Raw genomic sequence first — 20,732 nt, 5'->3', positions numbered from 1 at the left:
ACTAAATGAATGTCAAGGGAAAAAGTTGTCTTAACGGAATTCACAGAGCATGATCTTAGTCAAGTCAAGAGAGTTTATTGTCATGTGTCCCAGATAGGACAATGAAATTCTTGCTTTGCATCAGCACAACGGAATATAGTAGGCACGAATACAGAACATATCATATCAGTGTGTCCATGCACCATTATATAAATATATACACACATCAATAAAGTGCAAATAAACAGATAATGGTCCATTAGTGTTCAGAGATTTGTTTCAGTTGAGTTTAATAGCCTGATGGCTGTGGGGAAGTAGTTATTTCTGAACCTGGACGTTGCAGTCTTCAGGCTCCTGTACCTTCTACCTGAAAGTAGCGGGGAGATGGGTGTGTGGCCAGGAAGGTGTGGGTCTTTGATGATGCTGCCAGCCTTTTTGAGGAAGCGACTGCGATAGATCCCCTCGATGGAAGGGAGGTCAGAGCCGATGATGGACTGGGCAGTGTTTACTACCTTTTGTAGTCTTTTCCGCTCCTGGGCGCTCAAGTTGCCGAACCAAGCCACGATGCAACCGGTCAACATGCTCTCTACTGTACACCTGTAGAAGTTAGAGAGAGTCCTCCTTGACAAACCGACTCTCCGTAATCTTCTCAGGAAGTAGCGTCGCTGATGTGCTTTCTTAATAATTGCATCAGTGTTCTCGGACCAGGAAAGATCTTCAGAAATATGCACGCCCAGGAATTTGAAGCTCTTGACCCTCTCCACCATCGACCTATTGATATAAACGGAACTGTGGGTCCCCATCCTACCCCTTCCAAAATCCACAATCAGTTCCTTGGTTTTGCTGGTGTTGAGGGCCAGGTTATTGTGTTGGCACCATTTGGTCAATCGGTCGATCTCACTTCAATACTCTGACTCATCCCCATCAGTGATACGTCCCACAACAGTGGTGTCGTCAGCGAACGTGATGATGGAGTTGCACTATGACCGGCTACGCAGTCATGAGTATAGACTGAGTACAGCAGGGGGCTAAGCACGCAGCCTTGAGGTGCTCCCATGCTGATTGTTATCGAGACTCACACAGTTCCACCAATATGAACAGTCTGTGGTTCTTGAATGAGGAAGTCGAGGATCCAATTGCAGAGACCCAGTTCTGCGAGTTTGGTAACCAGCTTGGAGGGGATGATTGTATTAAATGCCATGCTGTAATCAATGAATAACAGCCTGACATATGAGTTTTTGTTGTCCAAATTGTCCAGAGCGGAGTGGAGAGCCAGCGAGATCGCTTCCACATTTGATCTGTTGTGGCGGTAAGCGAACTGCAGTGGGTCCAGGTTTTTGATGAGGTAAGAGTTGATTTGCGCCATGATCAGCCTCTCAAAGCACTTCATCACCACCGACGTTAGTGCCACTGGTCGATAGTCGTTGAGGCAAGTCACCTTGCTCTTCTTGGGAACCGGTATAATTGATGCCCTTTTAAAGCAGGTGGGAACCTCAGACCTCAGGTGTGAGAGGTTGAAAATGTCCGCAAAAACTCCAGCCAGTTGGTCCGCACAGGTTTTTAGAACACGACCAGGTATACCAGGCGCTTTCGAGGGTTCACCTCTCTGAAGGATTTCCTGATGTCGGCCTCTGTGACTGAGACTGAAATACCATCACAGCGAATGGGGTCTCGAGAAGGCACATCAGTGTTCGCCCTATCAAAGCGTGCGTTAAACACATTGAGCTCATCAGGGAGTGATGTTTCGTCGACATTCGAGCTGCCTCTTGATTTCGCCTTGTAAGAGGTGATTGCATTGGGGCCCCACCACAGCTGCCGAACATCTGTCTCATCCACCAGTTTGGAGCAGAAGTCCCTTTTGGCCTTTTTGATGGCCTTACCAAGGTCGTATCTGGATTTCTTGTAGACCTCTGCATGTCCAGACCTGAATGCCCGATGTCTGGTCTTCAGAAGAGTGTGGATTTCAAAGTTCATCCAAGGTTTCTGATTGGGAAACGCTCGGAAGGTTTTTGTGGGGATGCAGTCCTCCACACATTTCTTAATGAAGTCTATAACGACTGTTGCCGAGTCCTTGAACATTTCCCAGTCTACAGACTCCAAACAGTCCTGGAGCTGTCCCTCGCCCCCCCCCCCCCCCCCCCCCCCCCCCCCCCGACCAGCTCTGTACTGTCCTCACCTCTGGGGGTGCGCTCTTTAATTGCTGCCTGTAGGCAGGAAGAAGCAGCACCGCGGTGTGGTCGAATTTACCGAAGTGAGGGCGAGGGATAGATCGAAAGGCATCCTTAATGGTGGTATAGCAGTGGTCGAGGGTGTTTGGTCCTCTGGTGCTGCAGGAGACATGTTGGTGAAAGTTAGGGAGTGATTTATTTAGGTTTACCTTATTGAAGTCCCCAGCAATGGTGGTAAATGCCTCGGGGTAAGACGTCTGGTGTTTGTTGACTATGGCGTGCAGCTCCTCCAGTGCCAGACGGACGTCTGCCTGGGGTGGGATGTAGACCGCGGTCAGGATGATGGAGGTGAATTCCCTTGGGAGGTAGAAGGGGCGGCTGCTGGCAACTGTCATAGTCGTAGCTGGTCGCCGAAAAACCGACGACTGGACCCCACTTCGACATAACATTTGAAATAGAATCATTTCTTTAACAACAAAAAAAACGAAGGCAGCACCGGCGACAACCTACGTCACCTGGCGACAACCTACGTTAATCTGGCAACAACTACGACAACACCTACGTCAGGAGAAGTCAAGCTACGCTCATTGGCGTCAAACCCACTGTCATTGACTGTCTCCGAAAATTTTTCAACGTGTTGAAAATCCAGCGGCGGCCAGAAAGACGCTTCGACTCTTTGGGCGACTGAGGAGACGACTCACGACCATACAGGCGACACCCCGGCGACCATGTGGCGACAGCCTAGTTGCCTGTAGTCGCCTAAAAAATCGCCTAAGTGGGACAGCCCCTTAATAAGGTGAGAGGGGGAAGATTTAATAAAAACCTGAGAGGCAAATTTTTCACACGGAGAGTGGTGGATATATGGAACAGGTTGCCAGAGAAGGTGGTTGAGGCAGGCATATAACAGCAGTTGTAAGACACTTGGAAAGGCACATGAATAGGAAAGGTTAAGAAGGATATAGCCCGTTTGGAAGGAATAGAAACACGAAACCGATGATGCTGGTTTACACAAAAGGGCACAAAGTGCTGGAGTAACAGCATGCCAGGCTGCATCTCTGGAGAACATGGTTAGGTGATGTGAAGGAAGGAATTGCAGATGCTGTTTCATACCAAAGATAGACACAAAGTGCAGGAGTAACTCAGCAGGTCGGCTGCTTCTCTGGAGAAAAATGATGGGTAACGTTTCGAGTAGGAACCCTTCTTCAGACTCAGGTGATGTTCTAGGTCTGAAGAAGTGTCCCAACCGAAACGTCACCTATCGATCATCTCCAGACCAGCTGCCGGACCCGCTGAGTTACCCCAACTCTTTAAGTCCTTATGTGTAAACCAACATCTGCAGTTCTTTATTTCTACATTTGCATTTATGTTTGGCTTGATTGTATTCATTTAGAGTATTATCTGACTTGATTGGATAGCTTGCAAACAAAGCTTTTCACTGTACCTCGGTACATGTGACAATAATAAAACTAAACGATTGTCAAGGGAAAAAGTCGTCCTGAGGGAATTCACAGAGCATTATCTTTGTGTCTATTTAGTTTCGAAGGGGCATCTTGGTCAGCCTGTTTCCATGCTGTACCACTCTATTCGGGACCCAGGAGGTAACTCCAAAGCCTAGAACATCACAACCAAAGATGGAAATCAAGGAGACTCAACGATCACCACTAATATGATCTTGAAAGTCAAAGGAATTAAACAAAAGTGTAGGGAATAGTAAAGCAGTCACTAACATCTATGGTGATGAAGTGCATGTAATCATTGACAACAGGTTACGGAGGATCATCTGAAGCCAATGGAACGTGTCAGTGTTATTATGATTGTCAGGGTGATATCTGGAGCTTCACAGATTTACTGGACTTCTTTAAGGGGGTAATTTAAATTAGTGATTGATTTGTGTGAATTTCTTGCAAAGTTACGAGAAGCCCAGAAAGGTGGCTGGTATATAACTATTTCCCTGAGCAGCAAGGCCAATGAGCGAGGGAAGTATACACAAGATAACTGGTTAAAGAATTATGATGGAATGGAGGGAAAATGCTGCCAAGAGTCAAGAGGGTTTAATTGTCATATGTACTGACAACAGCACAATGAAATTCATATTTGCAGGACTGTATACAATAACACGCAAATATATAATAATCCAAAGTGTCATAAATTGATAACTGTAATAGTAGATAAAGTTAATAATACAAAAGCCAAAGTCCGTAGTGCAACCAAAGACACAGTGCATAGAAGATCACAGTTGTTGAGGTTAGTGTTGTGCAGTGTTTAAGAGCCTGATGTTTGTTGGGAAGAAGCTGTTCTTCAACGTGGAGGTCACGGTTTTCAGGCTTCTATACCTTCTTCCTGATGGTAGCAGCGAGATGAGAGCGTGGCCAGGCTGGTACGGGTCTTTGATGATGCTGGCAGCCTTTCTACTATAGCACTTTGTCACTTTCTTTGTAAACCAGCATCTGCAGTTTCTTGTAGTTTGAAGAAGGGTCCCGACCCAAAACATCACCAATCCACGCTCTCCAGAGGTGCTGCCTGACCTGCTGAGTTACTCCAGCACTTTGTGTCATTTTTTAATAAACTGGCATCTGCAGATCCTTGTGTCTGCACTCAGAAGTCTTACTCGTTCATGGTTTCAGTGGCTGATCCAGGCTATGATGCCACCATCACTGATGACAGGGAGCTCCCTGCTTCAATGATTCGATGATACGATGATACTTGCCACGTGTACCCAGGTAGTGTGATGCTTTGTTTTGCATACAACCCGGTAAAATCGTACAGCAGACCTTACCTAGGCAGTACACAAGCGTCACCACGTGTCTGTCCCCGACAGAGGTACAAAGAGTTTATTGAACAATCTTATATAGACTTCCGGTGGCGACGCGAGCAGATGGCTGCTTAATTTCGAGCTCCCGATAGCAAGTTTAAAACTAGCCTCCCTTAATTCACTAATTGCTACATAATTCACAGTTTTCTGTTTTGGAATGAGTGGGGGAGCGACAACTAGAAGTCAAAAGAAACGTGACGGACGAGAAAGAAAGAATTCACCGGAGATGGACAAAGCTCAAAGCTCAATATGGTCATGAATCATAATTTGGATACAACAAGTCTAAAAAAACCCAAGATGCATCTGACCAAGTTTATTAACACATCAGTACAGGAAATGGGCCTAATTGATGTTTGGAGAGAACTTCACCCTTTAGAAAGGGACTACACACACTATTCAGTACCTCACTCAGTCTACTCCAGGATTGACTACTTTTTAATGAATACGGGTGAAAGTCACAGGATCACAGAGTGTAAAATCTGGGTGGCAGATATATCTGATCACAGTGCGATCAGCTTGACAGTACACCTGAATAGTAGAAAAAGAAATACTGTTTGGAGGCTCAATGTGGGTATTTTGAATAATAAGGCAAATGTGGAACAAATAAGGGAAGAGATAAAAAGGTACATAGAAGAGAATGATAACGGGGATGTGGATCCTGTAATACTGTGGGATGCTATGAAGGCAGTTATACGTGGAAAGCTGATCGCCCTGACATCATCACAAAAAAAGGCCCGGCTAGCTACGTTTGAACATAAAGTAGAAAAACTGAAAGAATTGGAGAAAAAACATACAGGATCAGTTGGTACTAAAACAGATTAAGGAAAAAAGGGGGAAGATAAATGAGATCCTCAGGGGAGATATGGAAAAATGGGCAAGATTCGTAAAGCAGACCTATTATGAAGCAGGTCCAAAAGCAACTAGACTCCTGGCCAGACGCCTGCGTAAACAGCAGGCCTCTAATACAATTCATAAAATAAGAGATCCTAAAACCAATCAATTATCACATGAGCCAGATGAGATTGAAAGAATATTTGAAGAATACTATAAGAAACTCTATTCTAAACCACCATCAGCTGATGAAAGGACAATGAGAAGTTTTCTTAACTCACTTGATCTGCCATCCATTGGTGAGATACAAAATAATACCATTACGTCACAATTTACGGTTAAGGAGCTGGAAGCTGCAATCAGTAGACTCAAGGCTAGTAAATCATCAGGCAGCGATGGGTTTCCACCAGAATGGTACAAGGCCTTTAAGAAAGAGCTAACACCTCTGCTCCTGTCTTGCTTTAACTGGACCCTTAAAGAGGGCAGGGCTCCCCCATCATGGAAGGAAGCAATTATTACCATTTTACACAAGGAAGGCAAAGACAAAGAGCAATGTAAAAATTTCAGGCCAATCTCAATTTTAAATGTAGACTACAAACTATTTACCTCAATCATTTGCAAAAGACTCGAGACTTTTGTACCAGATCTGATTAATGAAGACCAAACTGGATTTATTCGGGGGCGTCAAACACAGGATAATATTAGAAGAACCCTCCACATTGTGGATAATGCTCAAAAAAAGGATACAAATATGGTCCTGGTCAGTTTAGATGCAGAAAAAGCCTTTGATAGTGTTAGTTGGGTATTTTAATATGAAGGCAAGGCAAGGCAAGGCAACTTTATTTATATAGCACATTTCATACACGAGGCAGACTCAAAGTGCTTCACATAAAAACATGTCATACAATAAATGAAATAATAAAATGAAATAAAATAGAAGAACTAAAAGAAAAGAAAAGCAAAATTAAAAATGCATTATAAAAAGTGAAAAAGTTAAAAGTGCAATGTAGTTAAGATTTAGCTGAAAGCTAAAGTAAACATAAAAGTTTTCAGTCTTGTTTTAAAAGTGGTCAAAGTTGAGGCAAGTCTTAGGAGATTTGGTTTCAATGAAGATGCAATTTGGTGTATTAAAACAATATATCAGGAGCCTACAGCTAGGATTAAGGTAAATGGAAACATATCAAAAAGGATCCAGTTAGAGAGGGGCACAAGGCAAGGATGCTGTCTTTCTCCTACTCTCTTCGTTTTGTATATCGAACCCTTAGCACAAGCAATAAGGCAGAGAGAAGACCTGCAGCGGGTCAAAATAGGGGGGAAAGAACATATAATTGGTCTTTTCGCTGATGATGTCATTATTTTTCTTGAACGACCAGATATATGTCTCCCAAATCTAATGAATCTATTTGAAACATATGGATACTACTCAGGGTATAAATTGAATATAACAAAAACACAAATTCTTTCATTCAATTATTCTCCATCCCAACAAATCAGAGATGCATATAATCTGAAATGGAACTCTAAAATGATGCAGTATCTTGGTGTAACTATAACCAAAACACTTTCCAACTTGTTTGAAACTAATTATAACAAAATTGAAGAAAACATAAAAAAGGCTGTTGAGAGGTGGTCGACCCTTCCTCTAGACTTCAGTGCCAGAATACAAACGGTAAAAATGAATATCCTACCTAAACTACTATATTTATTCCAATCTCTCCCAATTAATGTTCCCCGAGATAAATTCATAGCCTGGGATAAAATGATCTCTAGGTTCATTTGGAATAGCAAAAAACCAAGAATAAAACTAACAACACTTCAACTGCCGAAAAGCAATTGGCAAAAAATGGCTTTACCAAATCTGAAGAAATACTTTTATGCAGCTCAACTCAGACCTCTGGCTTGTTGGTGTAGACCTGATTATGAATCTCGATGGAAAGAAATGGAAAGGGAGATACAGGGTTACCAGACCCAGATTTTGGTGAGAGACAAAAATCTGAGAGGGGCTTTGAGACATGCTATGGATCCAATAGTAGCATTTACGTTAGAAATATGGAATGTTATAGTGGAAAAATACAAATTAAAAAGAGGGGTTCACGCATTGAAGTGGTTCGCATATGACTCAAAGTTTAAACCAGGGGTGTATGATTCAAGATTCAAAGAATGGGCACAAAAAGGCATAACGGCAATGTATACAGTTTCAGAAAATGGCGAGTTTATGAGCTTCCAAGATTTAAAATCAAAGTATGGTCTCGAAAACAAAGATTTTTTTAGATACTTGCAATTAAGAGACTACTTTATAAAAGAGATAAGGCCAAAACTAGATGAAACTTCAAATAATGTGATCAAGGTGATTGTGGATGCATACAAACAGAAGGGGTATCAGGTCATCTCTGCTTTCTACCAAGCTCTGGTGGAAAGCGGGGGAGAATCAACGCTCTACATAAAAACAAAATAGGAAGCAGAATTAAAGATTCAAATAACAGAAGAAGAATGGTATCAAATGTGTGAAACACAATGTTCATCCACAAGCTCACTAGTATGGAGAGAATTTTGCTGGAAGAATCTATCTCGCTTTTTTATAACAACCAAAATAAAAAGCAGACAACTTGCTGTCCAACAACACTGTTGGAGGCTGTGTGGGAGTACGGAGGCAGACCACTCGCATATTTTCTGGAACTGTGTAAAGATAAGGCCATACCGGGAAAATGTTAATGCAGCTGTAAAAAATATCTTGGGGTATAAAATCCCAAATACCTGCCGTGATGTATCTGGGGCGTATTAAAGATAGTGTAAAAATAGAAGATACATATTTGATTAAAGTTTTGCTTGCAGCAAGTAAGAAGGCCATTACCAGGCAGTGGCTTAATGAAAAAAGTCCAAAACAGGAACAGTGGTTAGAAAGTGTGCGAGACATCTGGAGACATATGGAGAAATTGGAGAAATATGGAGAAATTGACATATTCCTTGACGGTCAAGGAGAATTCATTTGAGAAGATCTGGGAAAAATGGACTGTTTATTTGAGCCATGACACCAATTAGATAAATGCCGAGCTAGATATGGGAAGATTGCGTTATATAGAACTAGATGGTGTGTTTGTATGAATGTTGAATTATCTCCAGATAACTAATCAATGTAATGGTTTTTCTTTTTTTAATTTGGTAAGTGAACCACACGGTCTTATTCCAATTTTTTTAATTTATTTACTTCTTTTTTTTTTTTTCCCCCCAGCTACTTATTTTTTTTATTTTGATTGCTGTTTTTCTTACTTTGTTTTATTTATGGTGATGGTGTTGCACTGGTTTGAAAATATCTCTTAAAAATCAATAAACATTTAAGTGAAAAAAAAAGAAAAAAGAACAGTCTTATATACTGCTCGCAACGACAGGCCTGCTATCACACGTGGCAGCAGGCAGCCCCCCGCCAGGTCCCCTCTTCATTCTCAGCGCCCCCTCCACTGGGTCCCCCCGGCTTGAAGAGGAGGAACAGGTAGAAACACTGATAGCATTTAGTATGTGGGAGCACCTGGCTGCACTTTTAAACACAGATTTGACCCATGCAATGGAAATCTACAAAGCCATGGACAGCAAGGTGGCACATCAGTCATTGCTGCCGCCTCATGGCTTCAGGGACCTCGTTCGATCCCGACCCTGGGTGCTGTCTGTGTGGAGTTTGTCCATTCTCCTTGTCACTGTACGAGCTCCTAGTGTATGCTCCCGTTTCCCAAAGATGTTGCTCTTATGTAAGGGGAAAGAAAATATATAATTAATGGCATGACCCTCAACGGCATTGGTGTACAGGGGGATCTTGTGCTCAATGGACGTGGCTAGCGAGGAGCGGGGCCGGTGGGAGAGGAGAGGGAACCGGAGTCTGGTCTACCGCGCCCTCGAGGTCGGCTGCAGGAGGCGCCTCCAGGGCACAAAGGTGAACTGGCGAGGGGAGGGACGTGGCGTCCTAGGGAGGCGATGGCTGGAGGCCCGCAGCGCCCTGGAACTCGCCTGGATCGGGCACCGCTCATAAGATCTAGAGCACAGACTAGACTTTGAAAATGGCCCCAAAACATGGAGCCTCTTGCATGCGGTCTCACTAGACTATTTCTGTACACTTGCAAATTGAGGATATGCTTCAGTATATCAGGGTTTGTTTGCACATGTGATAATAAAGCATCATTGACCCATTGAACAGGTAGAAAGAATGGTAAAGAAGGCATATGGTATGCTTGCCTTCATCACAGGGCAGAGTGTATATGAATCAGGATATCATGATGCAGCTTTATAGGGCTTTGGTTTGGCCACATTTGGAGTACTGCATGCAGTTCTGGTTGTCCCATTACAGGAAGGCTGGAGAGGGGGTAGAGGAGGTTTACCAGAATGCTGCCTGGACTAAGGAGTTTCAGCTATAGGGAGAAGTATGACATACTTGGATTGCTTTCTCTGGAACACTAGAGGTTGTGGGAAGACCTGATAGAAGTATTTAAAATTATGAGAGGAATAGATCAGGTTGAACCATTTTCCCAGCATGGAAAAGTATAATACCAGAGGCCAAAGCTTTAAGGTGAGGTGGGGGAGGGGGTAAAGTGGAAAGGAGATGTGGAGGGCAAGTGTTTATTTTTGTGCAGAGGATGGTGGGTGACTGTAACATGCTGCCGGGGGTGGTGGTGGAGGCATTGAGGTTTTTCGATAGGTACTTGGATATGCAGGGAATGGAGGAAAATGGATCATGTAGATAAGAGCTGGTCTTGATCACATGTTTGGCACAGACATTGTGGGGTGAAGGGTGGGTTCTTGTGCTGTACTGTTCAGTGTTCTATGTGCTGGTTGGTAAGTTAATCGGGCTGCTGTAAATTGCCCCTAATATTGGATGTCATTTGGCGGAGGGTGGATGGGAATTCAAGGAGAATAAAAAATAGGATTAAGATAAAATTAGTGTAAGTGGATGGTTGATGGTTGGTGTGGACTCAGTGGTCTGAAGGGGAATGTCCATGTCCTAATAAAGACAATCGTGGAATACTTTGACAGGAGAGATCGAGGGAACATATTAAAAGGAGAAACCAAGACCAGTGTCCGTAATCATACAAGAGTCATTTATTAATCCAACCGTTAAACCTCTTTAACTAGAGGTTGTTAACAAGAAATGTTTAAAGGGAAACTGAAGCCACACACGAGGAAGAGAGAAATATTCAATTCAATGATTCACTGATTGTCACATGTACCTAGGTACTGTGAAATGCTTTGTTTTGCACACAACCTGGTAAAATCATACAGCAGACAAAATCAGTGTACAAAATCATGAGAGGAACAGAGTCTCTTGCTCAGAATAGGGGAATCGAAGACCAGAGGACATAGCTTCAAGGTGAAGGGGAAAAGATTTAATCTGAATCAGAAGGGTAACTTTTTCACACAAAGGGTGGTGGGTGTATGGAACAAGCTGCCAGAGGAGGTAGTTGAGGCTGGGACTATCCCATCGTTTAAGAAACAGACATGTACATGGATAGGACAGGTATGGAGGGATATGGACCAAGTGTCGGCAGGTGGGACTAGTGTAGCTGGGACATGTTGGCCGGTGTGGGTGAGTTGGGCCGAAGGGCTTGTTACCACACTGTATCACTCTATGACTCTATGACAGACTTCACCTCGCAGTAAACAGGAGCCGCTACGTTTATGGCGCAAACAAAATTACAAAAGTTCATCAAACATTTCTGTCTACCTACCACCCCCACCCCCCCCCCCTCCCCCCTCGCTGGGTCACCCTTCATTCTCGGCAGCCCCACACCAGGCAGCTTTTGACAGCTCTCCTCACTCTCGCTATCCAGGTGTTTTTGTGTTACAGGAGCCCGAGAACCATGACCCTCACATCCAAGAACAGCTTCTTCTCATCAACTATCAGGCTCATGAACCACCTTGCACAACCCTGACCACAACCCTACGTTAGCAATGTACATCTGCGGCGTTAGCTTTGGTTACACTATGTACTTGCGTTTATGGTCTAATTACACACCATTATTTCTTTATTGCATTATTGGTGATTGCACTTTTATTTGTTGCGTTATTGCATAAATGGGCTTGTAAAGCTGCAGCACGTACTGGAGACACAAGAATGTGCACATAATAGAATCTTGAGCAAACCACAAAGTGCTGGAACTCAGCAGGTCAGGCAGCTACTGTGGAGGGAATGGGCAAATGACATTTCAAGTTAGGCCTCTTCTTCAGACTTCAGTTGTAGTGGAAAGAAAGCTGGAAAAGGCAGGTGGAGCAGGACAAAGCCTGAATGTGGATGCTTCCAGTGGTGGGAGAGTCTAAGACCAGAATTAAGGTCTCAGAATTAAAAGGTTCCAGCCTCAGAATTAAAGGACGTACCTTTAGAATGGAGACGAGGAGGAATTTCTTTAGCCAGAGGGTGGTCAATTAATTGCCACAGATGGCTGTGGAGGCCAAGCCATTGAGTATTTTTGAAGCAGTGATTGATAGGTACTTGATTAGTAAGGGTGTTAAAGGTTACAGGGAGATGGCAGAAGAATGGGGTTGAGAGGGAAATATAGATCAGCCATGATTCAATGGCGGAGCAGACTGAAAGGGCCAAATGGCCTAATGCTGCTCTTATGTCTTATGGTGTAAGTGATAGGTGGAGACACAGGCGAGGTAGTGATTGGCAGATGGTTGGAGTAAGTGACAGAGGCTGGAGGTGTAAAGGAGACAAAATGGTGTCAGATAAAGAAAGAAGAGGAGGCGTGAAATGTAAAGCCACAGGGAGAGGTGTAGAAGGAAGGGGACATTTTGGTGAGCATGGCAATTAAACACTGTTGACTTGACTCATGCAATAGCAATCTTTACATAAAAAGATGTGCAGGAAAAAGTTCAAACTTACTTCATTTTGAAACTGGTGGGCCCCACTTGAAAATTCATTGACGGCATCATGACATCCTCAGACATGGTTCACACCACTACAGAAGAGCAAGAGGAAGCAAAAGGTGAATTCGCAGCTAAAGACAATTCCGGTGCTGGATGGAGAAACTTTTGGACAGGTACATGGATGGGAAAGGGTTAGATGGATATGAGTCAAAGCTGAGCAGGTGGGACTAGTACAAATGGGCCATCTTGGTCGGCATGGGAAAGTTGGGCTGAAGAGCCTATTCCAGTGGTGCATGACTCTATGCCTCTAAGCCTGATGTCTACTAACCAGGTGGTGTTCTTGTATAATCTCCAGAGTTTATACTACAATGCGTGGTCTAAAGGTGACATCCTTCAGGTTTGTCTCTGTTGCTAATTGCTAAAACAAGGAATGGATGAGGGGAATCCTAAAGATTGGCAGCAACTTCGTCTAAACAGTTAGACAGCATTAGATCTACTGTGTGTGCGCCCATGTCTTACTATCCTGCCTCTTAACCCACCCACCCTGTCCCCTTCCACCTATATCCATCCCTTTGGTGTACATTTCACCTCTCCTTATCTGACGTCCCTTTTGTCTCCTTTTCACCTCAAGCATTTGTAACTTACTGCACCCATCTCTGAATCAAAATCTCCTCTCGCCAGTATCCACCTATTACTTGTGTCAGAAGGAACTGCAGATGCTGGTTTAAACCGAAGATAGACACAAAAAGCTGGAGTAACTCAGCGGGACAGGCAGCATCTCTGGAGGGTTGAGACCCCTCACGTCACCCATTCCTTCCCTCCAGAGATGCTGCCTGTCCCGCTAAATTACTCCAGCTTTTTGTGTCTATCTTCCACCTATTACTTACCAGATAGAAACAAAGAACTGCAGATGCTGGTTTACTAAAGAAGCCACAAAGTGTTGGAGTAACTCAGCGGGTCAGGCAGCATCTCTGAAGAACATGGATAGGTGACATTTTTGGGTTGGGACCCTTCTTCAGACTGATTGTGGGGGGGGGGGGGGGAAGAAAGCTGGAAGGAGGAAGGGGCAGCTGAAAGTGTGGCAGGTAATGGATGAACACAGGCGAGGGGGATTTTTGATCGGCAGATGTTTGGAACAAAGACCAGAGATTAAAACAGGAAGTGCGGGACTAAAAGGATTGACGTGTTGCGAATTGTGAAGCCTGAGGGAGGAATGTGGGTGGATGCTTTGCCATGAAACTTGTTGGGCTGAAGGGCCTGTTTCTGTGTTGTATGACTGTATGACAAAGGATTAGCAAAAGCCAAAATGTTAACTCTATGCCTCTCTCTCCTTGGCCTTTTGAGTTTTTAGACTTTAGACCCTGGAGATACGGCGTGGAACAATTTGAACACACTAGGGACAATTTCCAATATTATCCAAAGCCATTTACCTACAAACCTGTACGTATCTAGAGTATGGGAGGAAATTGGAGCGCCCGGGAAAAAAACCACGTGGTCACAGGGAGAACGTACAACCTCTGTACAGACTGCACCCGCAGTCAGGATCAAACTCTGGAGCTGTAAGGCAGCAACTCTACTGAAACAGCACTGTGCCGCCCCAATTTCCGACCTTCTTTGCTTTTATTTCAGCTTTGTGTGATTAAGAGAGAATAGGTTTATGAGGGGAAGGGTTTTTGAGGAGATTATTTTTTTTGTTCATTGAGAATGGTTGATTTCTAGATATCCTGCTGCCAGAGGAGTTGGTGGAGTCAGATACAATCGCTATATTTAAGATATTTGGACTGACACTGAATATGCAAAGCTTGGAGGGATGATGATCTAGAGGGGGAAACAGGATGGGCAAAAAGGTCAGCATGTACATGATGGGCTGAAGGGCCAGTTTCTGAGCTGTACGACTCTATAATGTGGGGGGTGGCACAGTGGTGCAGCGGTAGAGTTGCTGACTTAAGGGCCTGTCCCACGAGCATGCGACCTGCATGCGGCAAGCATGACCAAACCGGAAGCGGGGGCCGCGCGGAGGTCGAGTGATCCCCGTACAGGGCTGGTCCCACCAGCATGCGACCTGCATGCGGCGAGCACGACCAAACCAGAAGCGGGGGCCGCGCGGAGGTCGAGTGAGTGACGTGAAGTTCGAGCGAAGTCCGCGGGGAAGTTCGCGCATGACGTAAGGCATCAAGATGCTGCGTACGGCGTCGAGACGCTGCGTATGCCCGTCGAGGTGGTGCGTACGGCTTCAAGGCGGCTGCAGGCCGGCAGGCCGTTGCTGCGCGGAATTTTTGAACACGGTCAGTTTTTCGGAGCCCCGCGTGATGTCGGGACTAGCTCCGCTCAACTCCATACGGCTCCGGCGATCGAAGTGGGACCGGCCCCGCGAGGTTGTACGGCTCAAGCAACCACGTTAGGTCGCGCTTGCCACATGGAGTTGCATGCTCGTGGGACAGGCCCTTTACAGCGCCAGAGACCCGGGTTCAATCCTGACTGTGGGTGCTGTCTGTATGGAGCTTGTACATTCTCCCTGTGACCATGTAGATTTTTTCTGGTTTCCTCCCACACTCCAAAAACGTGGTCTGCACTTAAATTTGTTTCGGTAAACTGTCCCTAGTGTATAGGATGCCAAACTGGACTAGTGTACGAATGATTGTTGGTCAGTGTGGACTCGGTGGGCCGAGGGGCCTGTTTCCACGCTGTATCTTTAAACTAAACTAAACCCTTGTTTCCTACGAATTGTTGTTGTGATAAAGCCAAGGTTAAAGATAAGACTATGACATTGCGCACTATCAAACTGTTCATAGGTCATGGACAGTACAAGATAGAGAAGCCTTAAGTTTGAGCTTGCGGCTCACACTGCAACAATTATACAACTTGTGTGCCAATAAACTCACTGCTATTTTATCAACAATTTCAGATATTATAATTGAAGGCTCTCAATAACCAAGAGTTTTGCTGACAATGCACTGACCAAACCTCCAGATTAGCATCATTGAACATGGAACAGTACAGCACAGAAAACAGTTTAGTTTAGTTTAGTTTTGGGATACAACAAGGAAACAGGCCCTTAACCCACCGAGTCCACGTTATCTATCCCTGCGCATTACTTCTATGTTATCCCACTTTCTCATCTACTCCCTACATACTAGGGGGTGATTGACAAAGGCCAATTAGCCTACAAACTCGCATGTCTTTGGGATGTGGGAGGAAACCAGAGCAACCGGAGGAAACCTACGTGGTCACAGGGAGAATATGCAAACTCCACACAGACAGCACTGAGGTCAGGATGGAACCCGGGTCTCTGGTTCTGTGAGGCAGCGGATCTACCAGCTGCGCACTGTGCCACCTTCTGATTGAGAGTTGTAACAGTTTGACACAAGGAACTGCAGATGCTGGAACCTTGCGTAGAACACAGAGTGTTGGAGTAACTCAGCATCTCTTTAGGGCATGGATAGGCGATGTTTCGGGCCGGGACCCTTCTTCAGCTGTAACAGCAGGTGGGGAGCACATTGGTTAACGTATCAGACTAACCTTCCAGGACCTTGGACATAGTATCCAAAGACCCAACTGTAAATTCCACCATCACAGCAGACGGAAATTAAATAAATCTGGAATGAAATGGGGACCATCAGGATCACTAAAAAGGATCACAAAATGATGGAAAAACTCAGCTGTCAGGTTGCATCTTTGGAGAACATTGTCAGGCGACGTTTTGGGTTGGGACCCTTCTTCCGACTGATTGTAAAGGGGGAGGGGAAGAATGATTGGAGAGAGGAGGGGCAGGACAAGACAAAGCATGGCAGGTGATAGGTAGACACAATTGAAGGAGATTCCTGATAGGCAGATATTTGGACAAAGGCCAGAGATGAAAACAGAAGGTGTGAGAGAAAATAATTGAAGAGTTGCAAATTGTGAAGCCAGAGGAAGGAAGGAAGGAACAAGTGTCGCAGTGGTAGAGTTGCTGCCTTACAGTGCCAGACACCCGGGTTCAATCCTGACTCCGTGTGCTGCCTACATGGAATTTGTACGTTCTTCATGTTACTGCATGGATTTTCTCCAAGAGCTCCGGTTTCCTCTCACACTCCAAAGACACACAGGTTTGTAGGTCAATTGGCTTCTGTAAATTGCAAATTGCCCTTAGTGTGTAGGATAGAACTGGCATACGGGGTGATCGCTGGTCGGTGCGGATTCCGTGGGTCGAAGGGCCCATTTCTACGCTGTATCTCTAAAAAAGATACTTTTCTATGCTATATCTCTAAAGTCTAAAGAATGTGGGTGGAGGGGGAGGGGAGAAATAGGTACATGTTCAGGTAGGAGCAAGGGGGAGAAAGGGGGAGGGAGGCTGGTGGTGTGAGGGAGAAAGGGTAGGGCGATGGGGAGAGGGAGTTGGAGGGGTGATCTAAAATTGGAGAATTCAATGTTCATAGGGTTGGGTGGGACCACTAACTTCCTTCAGTAAATGGAAACCCTACTAGAAACACATCAGAAACTTGGCCCAATAATTTAGTTGACTCTTTACTCTCTCAGTTCTGCCCCGATATCAAAGCCATAACTCGTGAATAGACATGTTATGTATGAAGGGTGGGCCAGTAGGAATTAAAAACTTCCATACCTTGGAAAGCAAACCTTGCTAACTAATTTCTAGAATCACACCACACCAGACATAACAACTCTCTTGTCTGTGGCCTCCAAGCTCCTCTGGTCAAGCCTCACTGTCGGGGTTTATGATGTAATTGAAACCGTCCGAAAGATTTCACGCCTATTTCATGCCTTAGTGTATAGTCCCTCAACCCTCCTGCACTCTTCCAAGCCGGCAACAGCAATGTCTATCTACCATGGTCTATCTCACCTCTGAGGAGATGCCAGACTCGGACCATGAATATAACACGGTGTCAACCATAAATCTGGTCACCAATCAATCTAGTCATCTCTTTTAATGGCCTTGGAATTTATATGGTTTAAAACAAATTTTTAGAAGGAAAAAAGTATGAACAATTTTTGTCCTGTTAATGTTTAACCCTCATCTGTCGAAAGGAAAAAATGTTTGAATACTCGCCCGAAACAATCCCCCTCGCCATTCTGCAGAGGCACGGATAACGCGGAGTTCAGTGTACAGATACTGTCCACCCAGGGCACAAAATAGTCGAAGAAAGAGCGATTGTTACGAAATAGTTTTGGGGGGAGGAGGGGTGGGGGGGAGGGGGGGAGGAGGAGGGGAAACTTCTCTTTCATTACATATGCCCCAGGCGCTTCCCTCCGGCAGTGAGAAAGAGGTCAGTGCTTTGGAATCGCTTCGAGCCTAATTTTAGGAACACACTCTATCTCATTCACACACACATGATCCAACATTAAATCAGGATGTGTTGGAAGGAACTGCAGATGCTGATTTAAAACCGAAGGTAGACTCACACAACGCGCTGGAGTTACTCAGCATCTATGGAGAAAAGGAATAGGCGACGTTTCGGGTGGGGGCGCTTCTTCAGACTCAAATCAGGATGCATTGCGTGTGTGAAGGTAGAACGTTGTTCCGTTGATGATGGTGTGAGAGAAAATGATACAACTGAGGCGCTAATACAATAATTCCACTCACTTCATTTATCGCCAGCTTGCATTATTGTGTGGACACAAGGAACTCCACTTACCGATACGAACCAAAACACAAAGCGCTGGAGTAACTCAGCGGGTCAGGCAGCAATTCTGGAGAACATGGATAGGTGATGTTTCAGGATGAGACGGAAGATGGGTCCCCATCTGAAACATCGCCTAGCTATGTTCTCCAGAGAGTTCCCGCTGAGTCACTCCAGCGCTATGTTAAGAATCAGTCCGAGGAAGAGACCCGACCCTTGTATTCGTCAATGTCAGTGATTTGGAACCCCTTGGTACACAAAAATGCTGGAGAAACTCAGCGGGTGCAGCAGCATTTATGGAGCGAAGGAAATAGGCAACCTTTCGGGCCGAAACCCTTCTTCAGACCTTTGGAACGCCTTGGAGCCTAATCTTAAAACGATACTCAATCTTTTTCACCCACATATCGTAAACCAATATTAAATGTGTGTATGTGTGAGTGAGAGAGGGGGGGGGGGGGGGGGGGGGAGAGAGTGTGGGGGAGAGTGTGGGAGAGGGAGTGTGTGGGAGAGAGTGTGGGGGAGAGAGTGTGTGGGAGAGAGAGTGTGGGAGAGGGAGTGTGGGAGAGAGAGTGTGTGGGAGAGAGAGTGGGAGAGAGTGTGGGTGGGAGAGTGTGGGGGGTGTGGGAGAGAGAGTGTGTGGGGGAGTGTGTGTGGGAGAGTGTGTGGGAGAGGTGTGTGGTGTGGGAGTGTGTGTGGGGTGTGGGATTGTGAGAGTGTGGGGGGGAGAGAGTGTGGGAGAGAGTGTGTGGGGGAGAGAGTGTGTGGGGGAGTGTGTGGGTGGGAGAGTGTGGGGGAGTGTGTGTGGGGGAGAAGACGTGAGAGAGTGTGTGGGAGAGAGATCGTGTGGGGGGGAGAGAGTGTGTGGGGGAGTGAGAGAGATCGTGAGAGTGTGTGGGGAGAGTGTGGGGAGAGTGGGTGGAGAGTGGGGGGGGGGAGAGTGTGTGTGTGGGGAGAGATAGAGAGCGTGTGGGGAGAGAGAGTGTGGGTTAGAGATAGTGTGGGGGAGAGAGTGTGGGGGAGAGAGAGTGTGGGAGAGCGAAGGCACAATATTATTCAATTGATGTTTTCCACAATAAAACGTTGGCGCCAATTCAATACATCCACTCACTTTATTACCGTCAACCCGTGACAGTATTGATCTGCATTGATTTCTCCCAACCTATTATTATGAATCAGTCTGAAGGGTCCGGACCCGAAACGTTCCCCGCCCGCTCGCTCCCTCCATAGATGCTGCCTGAGCCGCTGAGTTCCTCCAGCACTGTGTCCAGCTATCGTTACCTTGGGTCTTGCAGAGGCGTCGCCTCTCCTTGTGCGAGGGGCGGCTGTCGGTCGCCTTGTTTGTTAACCTGTTGGGTACAACACGCAGACCCGATCATAAACCTTTGTTTCCCCTCAGTCTCCGCCCTCGGAACTAGTCAGACGTAGAGAGAGTGGGAGGGAGGGTGGGTGGGGAGAGGATTATACAAACTGCTACCCCACCTGTGAGTTCAGGATGACACCTTTGAAGTATTAGGTTGGAATCAGGCGATAACCAACCGCGCCCACTAACCCACATCACTGTACTCGACGTCTCAACAACCTCACAATGACACTGGCAACAGCTTGAAGTAACAGTGAGCGCCATCACTGTTCCTGTAACTTAGGGTCAAGACAATATCTGTCTCAACAGGCAAACTGTCCGTTTGGTCACCGTGTTATAGGAAAGATGTTGTCAAACTTGAAAGGGGTTCAAAGAAGATTTACCAGGATGTTGCCAGGACTGGAGGGCCTGAGCTATAGGGAGAGATTGGGCAGGCTACGAAATGTATTCCTGGGAGCTAGCGCAGGAGGATGAGGGATCTTATAGAGGCGTACACAATCATGAGAGGAATAGATTGAACACACAGACGTTTTTGCCCAGAGTCAGGGAATCGAGAACCAGAAGACATAGGTTGAAGGTAAGGGGAGGAAAATTTAATGGGAACCTGAGGGGTAACTTTTTTTACACAAAGGGTGGTGGGTGTATGGAACAAGCTGCCGGAGGAGGTAGTTGAGGCAGATACTATCGCAACATTTAACAAATCTCTTTGGACAGGTACATGGATAGGATAGATTTAGAGGGATATGAGCCATACGCATGCAGGTGGGACTAGTGTAAATGGGGCGTGTTGGTTGGCATGGGCAAGTTGGGTCGAAGGGCCTGTTTCCAAGCTGTATGACTATGATAAAGTTCTGGATTAACTCAATGGGTCAGGCAGCACCTCTGGGTAATATGGATAGATAACGTTTTGGTTCGAAACCCTTCCTCGGACTGATTGTAGATAGGGAGAGAAACAATTATTTCCCCTTCCACCTACATCTGTTCCTTCACATTTCAAAACTCTTCTTTCCTTATCTCACAGCCTCTTGTCTTCTTCCTGTCTCTGGACATCCATCTATCTGCCAATCAAACCTCTCCCTCAATTGCCCTGTCCCTGCCCTTCACCCAGGCACAACAGTGGT

At 45.5% G+C, this 20,732-nt stretch overlaps 1 protein-coding gene across 1 annotated transcript in view; it reads right to left on the bottom strand.

The window, feature by feature from the left end:
* Nucleotides 1-19,660, bottom strand: part of LOC116974372 (protein TBATA-like) — a 46,555-nt gene extending 26,895 nt beyond the window's left edge. The window contains exons 1-2 of the mRNA XM_033022752.1: nucleotides 19,530-19,660; nucleotides 12,653-12,728 (exon numbers count right to left, since the gene is read on the bottom strand). Of these exons, the coding sequence (XP_032878643.1) occupies nucleotides 12,653-12,717 (65 nt within the window). The 5' untranslated portion in view covers nucleotides 12,718-12,728; nucleotides 19,530-19,660. The remainder of the gene's footprint in view (nucleotides 1-12,652; nucleotides 12,729-19,529) is intronic.
* Nucleotides 19,661-20,732: the final 1,072 nt, after the last annotated feature.

The sequence above is a fragment of the Amblyraja radiata genome, chromosome 1 (genome assembly GCF_010909765.2).
Source record: "Amblyraja radiata isolate CabotCenter1 chromosome 1, sAmbRad1.1.pri, whole genome shotgun sequence".
Taxonomy (NCBI): Eukaryota; Metazoa; Chordata; class Chondrichthyes; order Rajiformes; family Rajidae; genus Amblyraja; species Amblyraja radiata.
This window is presented reverse-complemented; position numbering and strand designations above follow the sequence as displayed.